Source organism: Triturus cristatus, chromosome 11, assembly GCF_964204655.1.
Source record: "Triturus cristatus chromosome 11, aTriCri1.1, whole genome shotgun sequence".
Taxonomy (NCBI): Eukaryota; Metazoa; Chordata; class Amphibia; order Caudata; family Salamandridae; genus Triturus; species Triturus cristatus.
In genome coordinates, this window is record NC_140594.1 from 1,121,673,331 (window position 1) to 1,121,687,694 (window position 14,364).

General features: G+C 48.7%; 1 protein-coding gene across 1 annotated transcript in view; it reads right to left on the bottom strand.

The window, feature by feature from the left end:
• LOC146786160 (acetylcholine receptor subunit delta-like) overlaps positions 1-14,364 on the bottom strand; it is an 84,452-nt gene that overhangs the window by 9,616 nt on the left and 60,472 nt on the right. The window contains exons 8-9 of the mRNA XM_085635684.1: positions 10,186-10,297; positions 2,707-2,821 (exon numbers count right to left, since the gene is read on the bottom strand). Coding sequence (XP_085491810.1) covers positions 2,707-2,821; positions 10,186-10,297 — 227 coding nt within the window. The remainder of the gene's footprint in view (positions 1-2,706; positions 2,822-10,185; positions 10,298-14,364) is intronic.

Here is a 14,364-nt window from a genome sequence, read left to right on the forward strand (position 1 = left end):
GGCCGAGGAGAATCAAATTAGGCAGCAGTATTAACTAAATTATGCGGTACGAAAACACAAATTATGCAGAATAATGTGGCACATTTAATTATGATAGTTTTACTTTATTATTTTGTCATTTTTGACAAAGGCATTGTCTGTGCAAAGGGTTCACCACTTTAGTTCCAGTTTAACACCCAAATACAGCTATAAGCAACAGGAAGGTGATCAGTCAAACTATGCAATGGGACTTCCGCTTTGCGGCAACATGTGTAGCCACATTTTTAGTAACTTTTGATCCATTTTAGCTAGGACCATTTTTTGGGGTTAAAATCTGCAGATTACGTAGCAGATGATGGATTACATGTCAAGGTGGCAAATGCAAAATTATGCAGAAACGCCCCAGCCCGCAGGCACAAAATCACATAATTCCATGGGCCCTGAATATAACCAAGTCTTGTTCTCTAGTCTATAGCCAAAGTCTAGTTCCATCGCCGTCTAGCTGGGTGGACTATGTCCATCTACACCTTCCTCAGTGTATAAATGATATAATCTGCAGACCTAGCCTATGCTGCTGGAAAAAGCAATCTTGTCTTGAATCAGAGGGAAGCTCAGTGGTTCAATAGGGACTGTGGAGAGGGCCACGCTTGCTGTATGTCGTATTCTGTGGTATGACATAGTGTGCATCGTTTAGGGGTGAAGGAAGTAGTCAATGGCTTAAGTGCAATACATTTCACATTTATAAAAAGATCTCCTAGATGCAGCATGGTCTTGTTAACCAGGATATCTTTATAGGGGATTGCCCCATAACTATACATTAGCAGCATAAATTTGGGGTGGGCCTGCTTTCTTGCAGGATTCTCAAATTGCCCAATGTGGAGAGTGAAATGTGCAAATTTAATGAGTGGGTCTTAGAAGTGGAGTTGAAACAAGAGAGTGTAGTGAACCATCTATAGATGGTCTTTCTTGGCCACTAAATGTGGAGCATGACAATTTGTCTGTAACCAGTGTATTGTAGGCCTGGGTGGTGAACTCCACTTCGTTAGCACAGTTTGCATAATTTTCTGCACTCTGCAGAGCACGCAGAGTTGAGAAACACTTGCAGAGCGGAGTTTTTTCCTCACTCGCACTCAGCAAAATTAAGTTAGCGAGCGAGGAAAATCCAACGCTAGACCACCTCCCAGTGAGATTTCTCAGCATGAGCAATCGGGGATGGTCGCGACCGCTCGCGTTCAGAAACCGTCTGTTTGAAGTGAGGAAGCTGCAACTCGAGTAGAAAATCTACCTGAGCAGCAGAAAGAAGCAGCACCCTCTTGCGCTGCATATGATGATGTCCGTGCTGAGTATTCAGCACGGAGCAAACACCCAGTGCTAAAAATCCTCATGAACGGCGCGACCTAATGCACTCCTCCACTTGCGGAACTCCACATAGCGGGATTGAGTTGTTGGGCCACTTTGTGGAGTTCGGCATAGCCGAACTCCACGAACTCTGCCCAGGCCTAGTGTATAGCTAGTTAGGACTGAGCAGCATAGTAATAAATGTCCATTGGTGGATTTGCAAAACACTCTTTCTCGATCATGACAGTAATGCATTGATTCTGAAGAAAAGTGTGTTATTCAACGTGAGTGGGATAATGGTAAGTATTTTAAGTAAATTTGATGACAGACCATTTCAATAATAGCTATGCGTCCTGCCACCGACAGTGGGAGTCTTATCCATCAGTCTGTCTGTAGCCTCAATTTTGAAATAGCGATTTGTCACTATGGGTAACTACCTCTGTGGGTTCGGATGCCCAGATATTTTACAGAGTCAGTGTACAACCATAGTGGTCATTCAGTCTCTGCAGGTGGAGTTTTTACAGTGATGGGGAAAAGCCCTAATTTAGCCCAGTTTAGCTTGACAGATATGATGCCAAATTTGATAAATTCTCTGATTACTGGATGAAGGATGAAGTCGATGAATTTCGATGAACAAAAGGAATATCATCTGCAAACAGGACACTAGCATTCTTCCAGTCGGCATTGATATTTCACTATTTGGATAGCAAGATATGATACAGAACAGGGGTTCTATGGCTATGGTGAGAAGAAGGGGAGCAAATAGGCATCCTTATCTTGAGCCTTTGTTGTTTGTTGACCGAGAAAGGTTCAGATGGGTAACCCAGGATGCAAACTCTACCCGTTGGGTTGGTATATAAGATTATGACAGAAACCAGGTGTCTGCCAATGCTCCTTTCTTCCAGCACTGACAGAAATACCGAGCACTCAAAAGCGCTGAAAGCCTTCTAGGCCGCTAACAGTACTGCTGCTGCTCTTGTGTTGTGGTACATCTGGGGCATACAAACAAGCAGGGTTCTAAGATTATGGGGTGCAGATCTTCCCAGTATGGAGCGAGACTGGTCACGAAGCACCAGTTTGTCCACCAAGTGTATTAGTCTGTTAGCTATTAGACTGGTGAAGATTTTATTGTCAAGGTTAAGTACAGAGAGAAGGTGGTAGGATAGAGAGTGTTGCTCATCTTTACGAGGTTTCAGCAATATGGGCGTCACCAGATAATTGACTATGCTCGTATTGTCGCAACACCACTGAATCCCTTTGATAGATGTCTTATTGAGATCTGTTTAGCGATATCCGTACTGAGGACAGACTCATAAACAAAGATGGAAATGGAAAAGACCCAAGCCCTTCTTCTCAAGCTGCCTTACCTGTCCCTAAGGTCAGTCTTACCTCTTTGACCCAGGCTGGCATGGTGTGGGTACTGGGGGTTCGAAAGTGGAGATTCAGCACGATGACACAGCTCACCACCACCACAGTGACCAGCACCATGATGAACAACAAGTACCTGCAATGCCAAGGACAGCCCATTAGTTGATCGCTATGGAATTCACCATCGTTAGCATCCATGGTACAGCCATTACAGCGTTGTAGGCATCCAGGGCTTCAAACTTCAGAGAGACTCTGCCAATTATTTACAAATGTTTGTCCATTGCATAGAGGCATACCTCAGTAAGATGACTTTCCTCAACATCAACCAGAGTTGGCAGGGGGTCAGGATTCGATTTCTATTGTGTTAGTAAGGATAGCATTCCCAGAGCAGAAACAACTACCGCCAGTGGTGGCTGGTGACAATCGAAAGTGGTGAGGCATAGTGCAATGTTGCGAACGCGCCGTACCCCCAGCCCCGAATGTACGCGCCGTACCCCCAGCCCCGTATGTACGCGCTGTACCCCCAGCACTACGCGCTGGGGGTACGGTGCGTTCATATGGGGCTGGGGGTACAGCACGTACATACGGGTCTGGGGTGGGGGTATGGCGCGTATATACGGGGCTGGGGGTACGGCACGTACATAAGGGGGCAGGGGTGGGGGTACGGCGCATACATACGGGGCTGGGGTGGGGGTACGGTGCATACATATGCAATGTTGGGGTACGCACCGTACATGATGACACGTACCATGTGGGTGATGGCGTGTACGTCGCGTAGCGGGCCCCCTTTTCCTCGTGCATCGCGGCGTACTTAGCTTTTCCGGCACTTTTTGGCTCCCGTAAAAATATAGCTGTGCGGAGTGCTGTGGGTACGAATTGTACTTGCTGGTCCGTAAAACGCTGCCTGACTCCGTGCGGACGTCGCGTACGCGCTGTCCAGGATCGGAATTGTATGTATTTTTTAGCCGTACGGTGTTTTTTACGATTCGTACGGAAATGGTATTTCTGTATGAATCGTACTTGCTGGTTTGTACGGTGGAATTCCCGGGTACGAGTCGTACAGAGAAAACGCTCCGTACGACTATTTGTACCCGGGTTTTACAGGATCGGAATAGGCACCATAGTGTCATACATTCCCAGTACCATCACTATCTTTTGTCTCCATCTATTCACCTTTCTTGCCATCCGTCCATCCATCTTTCTCTCCATCACCCATCCATCTTTTCATCTCTCCTTTTCTCCCATCCTTCCTTCTATCTCTCCTTTTCACCCTTCCTTCTTTCCACTGCAAGAGATTGTATTTATGAGCTCCTGGGAGACCAGACTGAAAGGAGCTTCAAACAAGGTAAATATCTCCTGTTACACAGGATTGTCCGGTGACCTCTACCTCTGCTCAAGCTGATAAGGTGGAGGGTTCGTGACGCCCCTCTGCAAAGAGACCACACATCACACACTCGCCACGGAAAGTGTCCGCCCAACGCAGCACAACATAATACACTTTCCGGCAACAAAACAATTCACAGTAAAGAACATTTACTTTTTATGGACGTATCCTCTTCCCAGGCGGCTTCTTCAACATGCATTAAGATATTGCAACACACGCGGATTGTCACTACAAAAAGAGTGACGCTCCTCAAGAGGAAATAGACAATGACACAGCCAGGTTGTCGGCACGGTAGGCTCAACCTAAGCAAGCCGGGAAGGGCGCACCCCTGAGAGTGTATTTACGATGCACTGCGTCACACTCCAGTACCACGGCACGCACATTGGAAATGCACCAGTACATACACATCTTAATGTTACACTCCAACACGCACAACTGGGAACAGACACAGTACGCTTTCAGCACATAAGAGTGTGGAGCACGTAACGTGCTGCACCATTGCAAGCTGTGCTACAAAGGCACATGTGTGTCTTTAAGGAAGAGGAGCCAGCACGTGGGTAAATACAATAACGCACATACATTCAGGTATTGGAACGGAGATATCTAGGCTTGTTTCGATACACATGCACCCCAGCATGCACCAAACATATGTTTATATGTACAAATTACAAATCACCATTCCATGTTGAGAGTAATCTACACCCAATAATAGTGTAAGCTTCTGATATTAATGTCCAATCTTGACAATAATTGTAGAACTGAGTGTGACCCGCACACAGTAACCTGTAAATACCAATGAAAGTATGTGTGAATAACTATGTACGTATGACGAACAAACTGAAAAGCTGCCGTGAACACTTTACTGGTGTCTGTAATTACCAGTTCTGGCTCGCAATACTGGTGGGGTGGGGTCGGGTGGGGGCCGGGGGAGTTTAAAAATTAAAATAAAATAAAAAGAAAACTTACCTGACCGGGTCCCGCGTTAGCGCTCTTTAACTTCTGAACAGGAAAAAACGCGTCACTCGCAACCCCTCTCAGCCAATACTGACGCTGCTCCAACAGCGCCAGGATTGGCTTAGCGGAATACTCGCCGCCCATTAGGAAACCAAGGGTTTCGGCATTGATCAACCCTCGCTCTCCTAATGCCCAGCCGCCAGCCAGAGCAAACACTAGTGTGCATGACTAGGCTGGTTGGAAAAATTCTCCGTCCTAAACCCAACATGCGCACTTGTGCTGCTGCCTGCTGTGCGCTCCGCGCCACCCCCTGGCTTGACAATACATGTCAGTCAGCATGATGCCGGACCGCCCACCCCCTTCAGACTCTGAAGGGGGTGGGTGGTCCGGCGTCATGCTGACTGACATGCATTGTCAGTTCAGACAGAGCTGCCGAGGGAGCTGCGGACGCGGCTTGTGGGTCAACGCCCCAGCGCCCTAATGGACGCACCGCCACTGACTACCACTGTTTACCTAGAAACCATGGAAGAAGCCACTTGTTCCTATGGAATACCCAGAAATCTCAGGGGCAGATTTACACAGAAATATCAAAGCGCTGAGCTGTGCCAAATTTGGCAGCACCATGCTACGACATTTCCAAAATGCATGGTTGTGCCGTATTTACAACAATATGGTGCATCCCTGTGTTTTCCCTGGCGCTAAAATTAGCTGCTTTGCGCCAACGCAAGCACAGGCAATGATGGTTTATGTGCAGGAAGGTGTCCATTCCTGCACATTAAAAATCAATAATGGTGGTTTGTTACTTTTATGTGTGCTGCTGCACACATAGAAGTAGCAAATTGTCATTATTTAATGTTTGTTTATGTGCAGGAAGGGACACCTCTCTGCACAGTGGTCCAGAATGGCCATCTTTATGCCAGGCCAAGGATCTGCAAAATATGTGAGAGATGGCTATCAAGGATGCCCACATAATGCCAAGAATTGCAGGCATTATGTCATTGTCACTGAAGGCATACTCAATCATAAAAGTACATATACAACAGGGCGCAAGAATGTATACACACACACATACACAAACTGATACACAGATATGTACACACAGACACTTGCATGCTTGAGCTCTCTCCATTCTGGACAGAAGGTAGAGCATGTATATGCCTCCACTCCTGTTCTGTCCATTGTTTACTCAGAGTCTACCCAGCTTGTACATTTTCACTCTGACAGGCATTTTTCTTTTGAGTGCACACTAGGGATGGGAAGAATTGGCAGAATTTGATTCGGATTTACATTAAAATTCTGTGAGATTTTACGAGATTCTGCAGAATTCTGTGACGGGGCCGAGTGGGTGTTTGGGGCTATTTTCTTAGTGACAAATGCACCCTTGGCTGTATTTTTCGCTAAGAAAATAGTGCAGCCAATTGCCACTCCGCGCCTTTACATACTCTGCAGTGATTTTTAAACATACAGGTCCTCTTCCAACCCTCTTAGAAATAAAAAAAAGTACTGCATATTAATTCCGCCGGCGGAATCTAAAAGTAATATCACATTACATAAGTAACCAGGGGCATAACACAGGCCCCCGCAGCCCCCGCGGTGTGGGGGGGGGGGGGGCCCTCGCTCCAGGGGACCCCTCACTCAGCGGAGCCGGCTGCAAGCAAGCCTCGCCGTCTTCAAGGATAAAATGGTGCTCAACTGCTGCGAACGGCCTCCCCAAGTCCCCATAAATTAAATGGGGCGCGCACGCCAATGTGAGGCCTCTAGTCTAAGCCTCTCTTCATTAATTGTGGTGCCGTGCGCACGCCCTGCCGGCCTTTTAATAAATTGCAAGGGGTTCAGAAAAGGACCCTTAATTGAGAAGCATTTAAAAGAATGTGTGCAAGAAGCCCCTTCACGTCCAGGGAGGTTCTATGAATGCAGGGTCGGAGAAGAGAGGTGAGTGCAGCTGTGAGCGTGGGTGAAAGGTCATCTAGGATTTAGTCGGGGCGGGAGATACACCCAAGCTGGGTGTGGGCTGGTTCAGTGCTCCCTCTGCGAGGTTGCTCTGTCCCTGAAACTGCCCACAAGCTTTGCATCTGGAATAAATCTGCTCGTGTGTAACTTCCAACACAGGTCCATTAGACAGGTCGAGTCTATGGCGGGGGGAGGGGGCAAATAGAAGAGAGGTACCCCCATCATCAGAAGTCTGTTCTTTCATCTCCTGAAAAAGACATCTCAGGGTCACAAAGTGTATGGCAGGTCAGACCTTCACATACCTGAAGCCACCGGGATGTAAGTGGCCTCGGCTGTACCTTCCCAAACTTCGGATGAGGCACTTGGAGAGCCCAGCTCAATGGGGCACACTTCTGTGATGAGCACAAACACACCCAATGCAGGAATGGCACAGACTAGACTCCTATGACACGGTGTGACACTCACTAGCACTTACATTCAGCCCCTTCCGGACGTGCTACTCTTTTTCTGCCCCCTCTTTTCCAGACTTGGATATAGTCAATACAATACTGGGATTTTGGGCGGGGTGGGGGGGCTCCCCGTTTTCTTAACGAACAGTTGTCCTTTTTTACAGATGACAATTTACGACACCTTAAGCTTTTAAGTCAATAGTCTTCATAGTCCCTTATATCGGAGAAAATACTAATTTTGCCATCACCACTACCAGATGCTGTACTATTCCTGTTGTGTTGGCGCTATATACTGGGGAGAGGATGTAGCCTTAGGGCTAGGGCGGTCAACGTCGGACCTGGGGAATGTGGTTCGAGTCTCGGCAACGACGCTCAGCATCCTGTGATTCTGGGCAAATCACTTAACCCGATGTCTTGGGTCTAGTTTGCGCTATATTTTGTGTGAAAAATACCTGTTCATCTGTGTTATTACAATTTGCACGGTAGTAGCCTGTTATTTGGAAATGGTAATAAAAATGATTTTAAAAATAAAGTGGTGGATATTAGTGGATATTAGTCAGTTATTTGGAGTGAGAAGGATAGCGGAGGGATAGAAGGGACAGAAAGGTTTCTGTGCTTTTCTTCCTCAGCCTTGTTTGCCTGCCTGTCTTGCAGTGCTTACTAATAAAGACATTATGATTGAAATTGCTTCCTCAGTTCACGTTATTATCATGCACAACCCTTGACAGTCGCTAGTGTGTGGCATGCAGATAATTCACCATTTCATTTATCTTGACTTTCGCAGGATACTGAGTTATATATAGCTTGTGTACTTCTCAAGTATATTGTCAGTCGAGCTTTTATGGAATTGCAGGTTTGGGGTTGGTCTTTCAAAGTTTCAAGGTATTGTCAATTCTATTTCAGACCCTTCATAGTTGTTCTTTGTTCTTCAGCCATAGGCAGTTCCTGAGACAAAAGGGTCACTCCTTGGCATTGTTCTGATTGCTGCCTCAGTTAAATAATCTGCTTTTGACAGTATTGATACAAATGGCATAGCTTGCATGTTAAGAGTGTTTCCCACTTTCTCATTAGAACTTAGAGAAAGACAATATAGAGGCATTTCATTTAAATGTTGGAGGTTACAAATCAAAATATACTAGATTTCTGGGTGGTAGGGCAAAGTGGTAGGTGGTGGGCCGGGCCGCCAGGGGGGCCTCCTCCATCTGCTTTGCAGGGGGGCCCCCTCAAGTATCGTTATGCCACTGTAAGTAACACAGGATTACCAAAGTCCTTCGATTCCACCGACTGAATTACTTATTCCGCCAAGCCATAGTGCACACACACACACACTTGCGCTCGCGCATGCACACACACACACACACCGACTCTCTCTGTCACATTCTTCTTGCAGAGCCAAACACACAAATGCATTGTGAGTCAAAGTGCACGCCTACACCACGACCAATCTCCCAAGTGACCATTACCGCAGGCCTCTGTGCATAAAAGCATGGCCCTGCCTTGGAATTCACTAGCCACCGCTACAATGGCCTGTAGCAGAGCGATGCTGCATTCTTCAATGGACATGAGGAAGTACTGCTGTGCTTGCTGGACTTTCCAATATGGCTGGCTCTACATACTTTTCCAAGCAGGAGTGTTTGGATATGGTCCATCAAAAGGGGGACAGAGCGCTCATAATTCCGAAGGCCTCGTGCTATTTGAGGGCCTCTTGTTTATGCTGCACATTTAGTTATAGATTTTAAAGCATGCTGGCCCTCTTTATTAGTGACGTGCAGCTAGCATATCTAGTGCCACTGGATGGCGCCAGATACTTGCTCTGTGTATCTTTCCCTGCAGAACGTTTTGTTTTCAACTTTGAAGCAGGCCCTCGTCCTGTGGGACCTGCTTCAATTTGCTGTCCCAGGCACCGCAATAGCTTCTGGCATGCAAATGGATAACCATGGTGTAATGGGGTTTTAAGTCTGCACAATCGATCTGTGTAGAATGATTTCTCATATGCCTAATGTACGTGAATCAAGCAGGAAAAATAACAGAATTGCCAAAAAATGCATGCAATTTCCAACCCAGCTACAAGTGAACATATGAATTCTCAGGACCAGAAACATTTTGAAGCGAGTGGATCCATACGAAATGCAGAAGAGTTTTTTCCTCCCACCTTAGCCCTGCGTGGAATGTACTCCTGGAAAGTCAGGCCTGGGTGTAGTTTGCAGAGTTTTGCTATGCGGAACTCTGCGAAGTGACAAAAAAACTCTGCAAAGTTCCTCAAGTGGCGGAGTGCAGTGCGAACTGCCGTTTGCGTTGGTCTTCCTGCCGCTCGGGTAGACATTCTACCCGAGCGGCAGCTCGCGATCACAAACTTACCGTTTGCGAGCGCAAGCAGGAAAAAACTCTGCTGAACTATGTGGAGCGGTGTTTTCTGCACTCCGCAAGCTCCGCGGAGTGCGGAGTGCAGAAAACTCTGCAAACTCCGGGAACGGAGAGGAGTCCACCACCCAGGCCTAGTTCCAGTACCTGTGGAGATCTAATTCATGTCTCCACTGCAGTTACACCATTTTGGTGCTGCTCCCACACTTATGTGCCGTGGTAGGTTATGTGAGACCAAGGGAATCCAGAGGAAAGGCTGACTTTTGGACTGGATGTGGTTAAACAAAAACATAGGGTTAGACCCCTCCCCCCACCCTATCAATGAGTATATTGTTTCAGATTTCCATGCACTCTTATTCACCACAACACCAGCACAGATGGTAAATCGCTTCCAAGACTCACTTGCCGATGAGCGGGATAGCGAGAGATGTTTCTGGCAGTCGCTGGGAGATCAGCAGTAGGAAGACAGCCTGGGCCAGCAGGACTGAGATGGACAGAGTCATCTTCTCACCACCTGGAAGGAGGAGAATGAAACATTCAGCAAGCGAGTCCAGGTCTGATATGCAAAGGCTGTTCCTTACCATTCAATGCAAGATAATTAGAACTTGAAAGAAGCAGTGGCGGCCGATATCATTTAAAAGTGGGCGGGCGGACATGGGGGAGTGCAGGGGAGGGGGATACCACAGGGGATTAATAAATAAAAACTAAAAATTATACCTCATGCTGACGGTTGCCTCACCTCTCACTGCTTCTCTGCTCTGCATCTTTGAGTAGTCCCTGGGGCAGCATCACGGACTCCCCGTCCAATCCCCACACTGCTCACAAGCATGACAGCAGTGTGGGGATTGGCCTGAGTTGGCTGAAAAGACACTCGCTCAGGCACAGGGAGTCTGTGCTGTTTCTCCAACCCGGCTGTACAATACAGCCGGATTGGAGAAACAGCAAAGTGCACATGTCAGTTTGGCCACTCTAAGGCGGCCAGGCAAACTGACATGCGCACTTGCAAGTGCCAATACCACTTCTCCTCCCCTCTCCCATGGCCCAGCCCCACCCCTCCCTGCATACGCTGACTCAGAGCCAGCAGCTAAAAAAAAAACGATTGTGCAAAAGTAGGTCACACACTGCTCGTCACACCAGCAAGTTGCCCCAAAGGACTGTGGGAAATGTAGTGGCGACAGCGGGTACGCCTATGCCACGATATGTAAATAGAACAGTATGTGTTGCGTTAGCCATCCCTGGACACGTGTTTCGAGGTAGTTGCCTCTCGTCAGCAGGGAGCAGGTCAGTGTAAGGGGGTGCCGTGTGGACTGCCAAAATGTAATTAAAAGCAGGTCAAGTACCTCTCCTGGCGCGCAGGTGCAGATCCAAGGCTCGTCAGCCCGTTGGCTCAAGGGAGCCGTCTTAAATTGTGCAAAAGTAGGTCACACACTGCTCGTCACACCAGCAAGTTGCCCCAAAGGACTGTGGGAAATGTAGTGGCGACAGCGGGTACGCCTATGCCACGATATGTAAATAGAACAGTATGTGTTGCGTTAGCCATCCCTGGACACGTGTTTCGAGGTAGTTGCCTCTCGTCAGCAGGGAGCAGGTCAGTGTAAGGGGGTGCCGTGTGGACTGCCAAAATGTAATTAAAAGCAGGTCAAGTACCTCTCCTGGCGCGCAGGTGCAGATCCAAGGCTCGTCAGCCCGTTGGCTCAAGGGAGCCGTCTTAAATTGTGCAAAAGTAGGTCACACACTGCTCGTCACACCAGCAAGTTGCCCCAAAGGACTGTGGGAAATGTAGTGGCGACAGCGGGTACGCCTATGCCACGATATGTAAATAGAACAGTATGTGTTGCGTTAGCCATCCCTGGACACGTGTTTCGAGGTAGTTGCCTCTCGTCAGCAGGGAGCAGGTCAGTGTAAGGGGGTGCCGTGTGGACTGCCAAAATGTAATTAAAAGCAGGTCAAGTACCTCTCCTGGCGCGCAGGTGCAGATCCAAGGCTCGTCAGCCCGTTGGCTCAAGGGAGCCGTCTTAAATTGTGCAAAAGTAGGTCACACACTGCTCGTCACACCAGCAAGTTGCCCCAAAGGACTGTGGGAAATGTAGTGGCGACAGCGGGTACGCCTATGCCACGATATGTAAATAGAACAGTATGTGTTGCGTTAGCCATCCCTGGACACGTGTTTCGAGGTAGTTGCCTCTCGTCAGCAGGGAGCAGGTCAGTGTAAGGGGGTGCCGTGTGGACTGCCAAAATGTAATTAAAAGCAGGTCAAGTACCTCTCCTGGCGCGCAGGTGCAGATCCAAGGCTCGTCAGCCCGTTGGCTCAAGGGAGCCGTCTTAAATTGTGCAAAAGTAGGTCACACACTGCTCGTCACACCAGCAAGTTGCCCCAAAGGACTGTGGGAAATGTAGTGGCGACAGCGGGTACGCCTATGCCACGATATGTAAATAGAACAGTATGTGTTGCGTTAGCCATCCCTGGACACGTGTTTCGAGGTAGTTGCCTCTCGTCAGCAGGGAGCAGGTCAGTGTAAGGGGGTGCCGTGTGGACTGCCAAAATGTAATTAAAAGCAGGTCAAGTACCTCTCCTGGCGCGCAGGTGCAGATCCAAGGCTCGTCAGCCCGTTGGCTCAAGGGAGCCGTCTTAAATTGTGCAAAAGTAGGTCACACACTGCTCGTCACACCAGCAAGTTGCCCCAAAGGACTGTGGGAAATTTAGTGGCGACAGCGGGTACGCCTATGCCACGATATGTAAATAGAACAGTATGTGTTGCGTTAGCCATCCCTGGACACGTGTTTCGAGGTAGTTGCCTCTCGTCAGCAGGGAGCAGGTCAGTGTAAGGGGGTGCCGTGTGGACTGCCAAAATGTAATTAAAAGCAGGTCAAGTACCTCTCCTGGCGCGCAGGTGCAGATCCAAGGCTCGTCAGCCCGTTGGCTCAAGGGAGCCGTCTTAAATTGTGCAAAAGTAGGTCACACACTGCTCGTCACACCAGCAAGTTGCCCCAAAGGACTGTGGGAAATGTAGTGGCGACAGCGGGTACGCCTATGCCACGATATGTAAATAGAACAGTATGTGTTGCGTTAGCCATCCCTGGACACGTGTTTCGAGGTAGTTGCCTCTCGTCAGCAGGGAGCAGGTCAGTGTAAGGGGGTGCCGTGTGGACTGCCAAAATGTAATTAAAAGCAGGTCAAGTACCTCTCCTGGCGCGCAGGTGCAGATCCAAGGCTCGTCAGCCCGTTGGCTCAAGGGAGCCGTCTTAAATTGTGCAAAAGTAGGTCACACACTGCTCGTCACACCAGCAAGTTGCCCCAAAGGACTGTGGGAAATGTAGTGGCGACAGCGGGTACGCCTATGCCACGATATGTAAATAGAACAGTATGTGTTGCGTTAGCCATCCCTGGACACGTGTTTCGAGGTAGTTGCCTCTCGTCAGCAGGGAGCAGGTCAGTGTAAGGGGGTGCCGTGTGGACTGCCAAAATGTAATTAAAAGCAGGTCAAGTACCTCTCCTGGCGCGCAGGTGCAGATCCAAGGCTCGTCAGCCCGTTGGCTCAAGGGAGCCGTCTTAAATTGTGCAAAAGTAGGTCACACACTGCTCGTCACACCAGCAAGTTGCCCCAAAGGACTGTGGGAAATGTAGTGGCGACAGCGGGTACGCCTATGCCACGATATGTAAATAGAACAGTATGTGTTGCGTTAGCCATCCCTGGACACGTGTTTCGAGGTAGTTGCCTCTCGTCAGCAGGGAGCAGGTCAGTGTAAGGGGGTGCCGTGTGGACTGCCAAAATGTAATTAAAAGCAGGTCAAGTACCTCTCCTGGCGCGCAGGTGCAGATCCAAGGCTCGTCAGCCCGTTGGCTCAAGGGAGCCGTCTTAAATTGTGCAAAAGTAGGTCACACACTGCTCGTCACACCAGCAAGTTGCCCCAAAGGACTGTGGGAAATGTAGTGGCGACAGCGGGTACGCCTATGCCACGATATGTAAATAGAACAGTATGTGTTGCGTTAGCCATCCCTGGACACGTGTTTCGAGGTAGTTGCCTCTCGTCAGCAGGGAGCAGGTCAGTGTAAGGGGGTGCCGTGTGGACTGCAAAAATGTAATTAAAAGCAGGTCAAGTACCTCTCCTGGCGCGCAGGTGCAGATCCAAGGCTCGTCAGCCCGTTGGCTCAAGGGAGCCGTCTTAAATTGTGCAAAAGTAGGTCACACACTGCTCGTCACACCAGCAAGTTGCCCCAAAGGACTGTGGGAAATGTAGTGGCGACAGCGGGTACGCCTATGCCACGATATGTAAATAGAACAGTATGTGTTGCGTTAGCCATCCCTGGACACGTGTTTCGAGGTAGTTGCCTCTCGTCAGCAGGGAGCAGGTCAGTGTAAGGGGGTGCCGTGTGGACTGCCAAAATGTAATTAAAAGCAGGTCAAGTACCTCTCCTGGCGCGCAGGTGCAGATCCAAGGCTCGTCAGCCCGTTGGCTCAAGGGAGCCGTCTTAAATTGTGCAAAAGTAGGTCACACACTGCTCGTCACACCAGCAAGTTGCCCCAAAGGACTGTGGGAAATGTAGTGGCGACAGCGGGTACGCCTATGCCACGATATGTA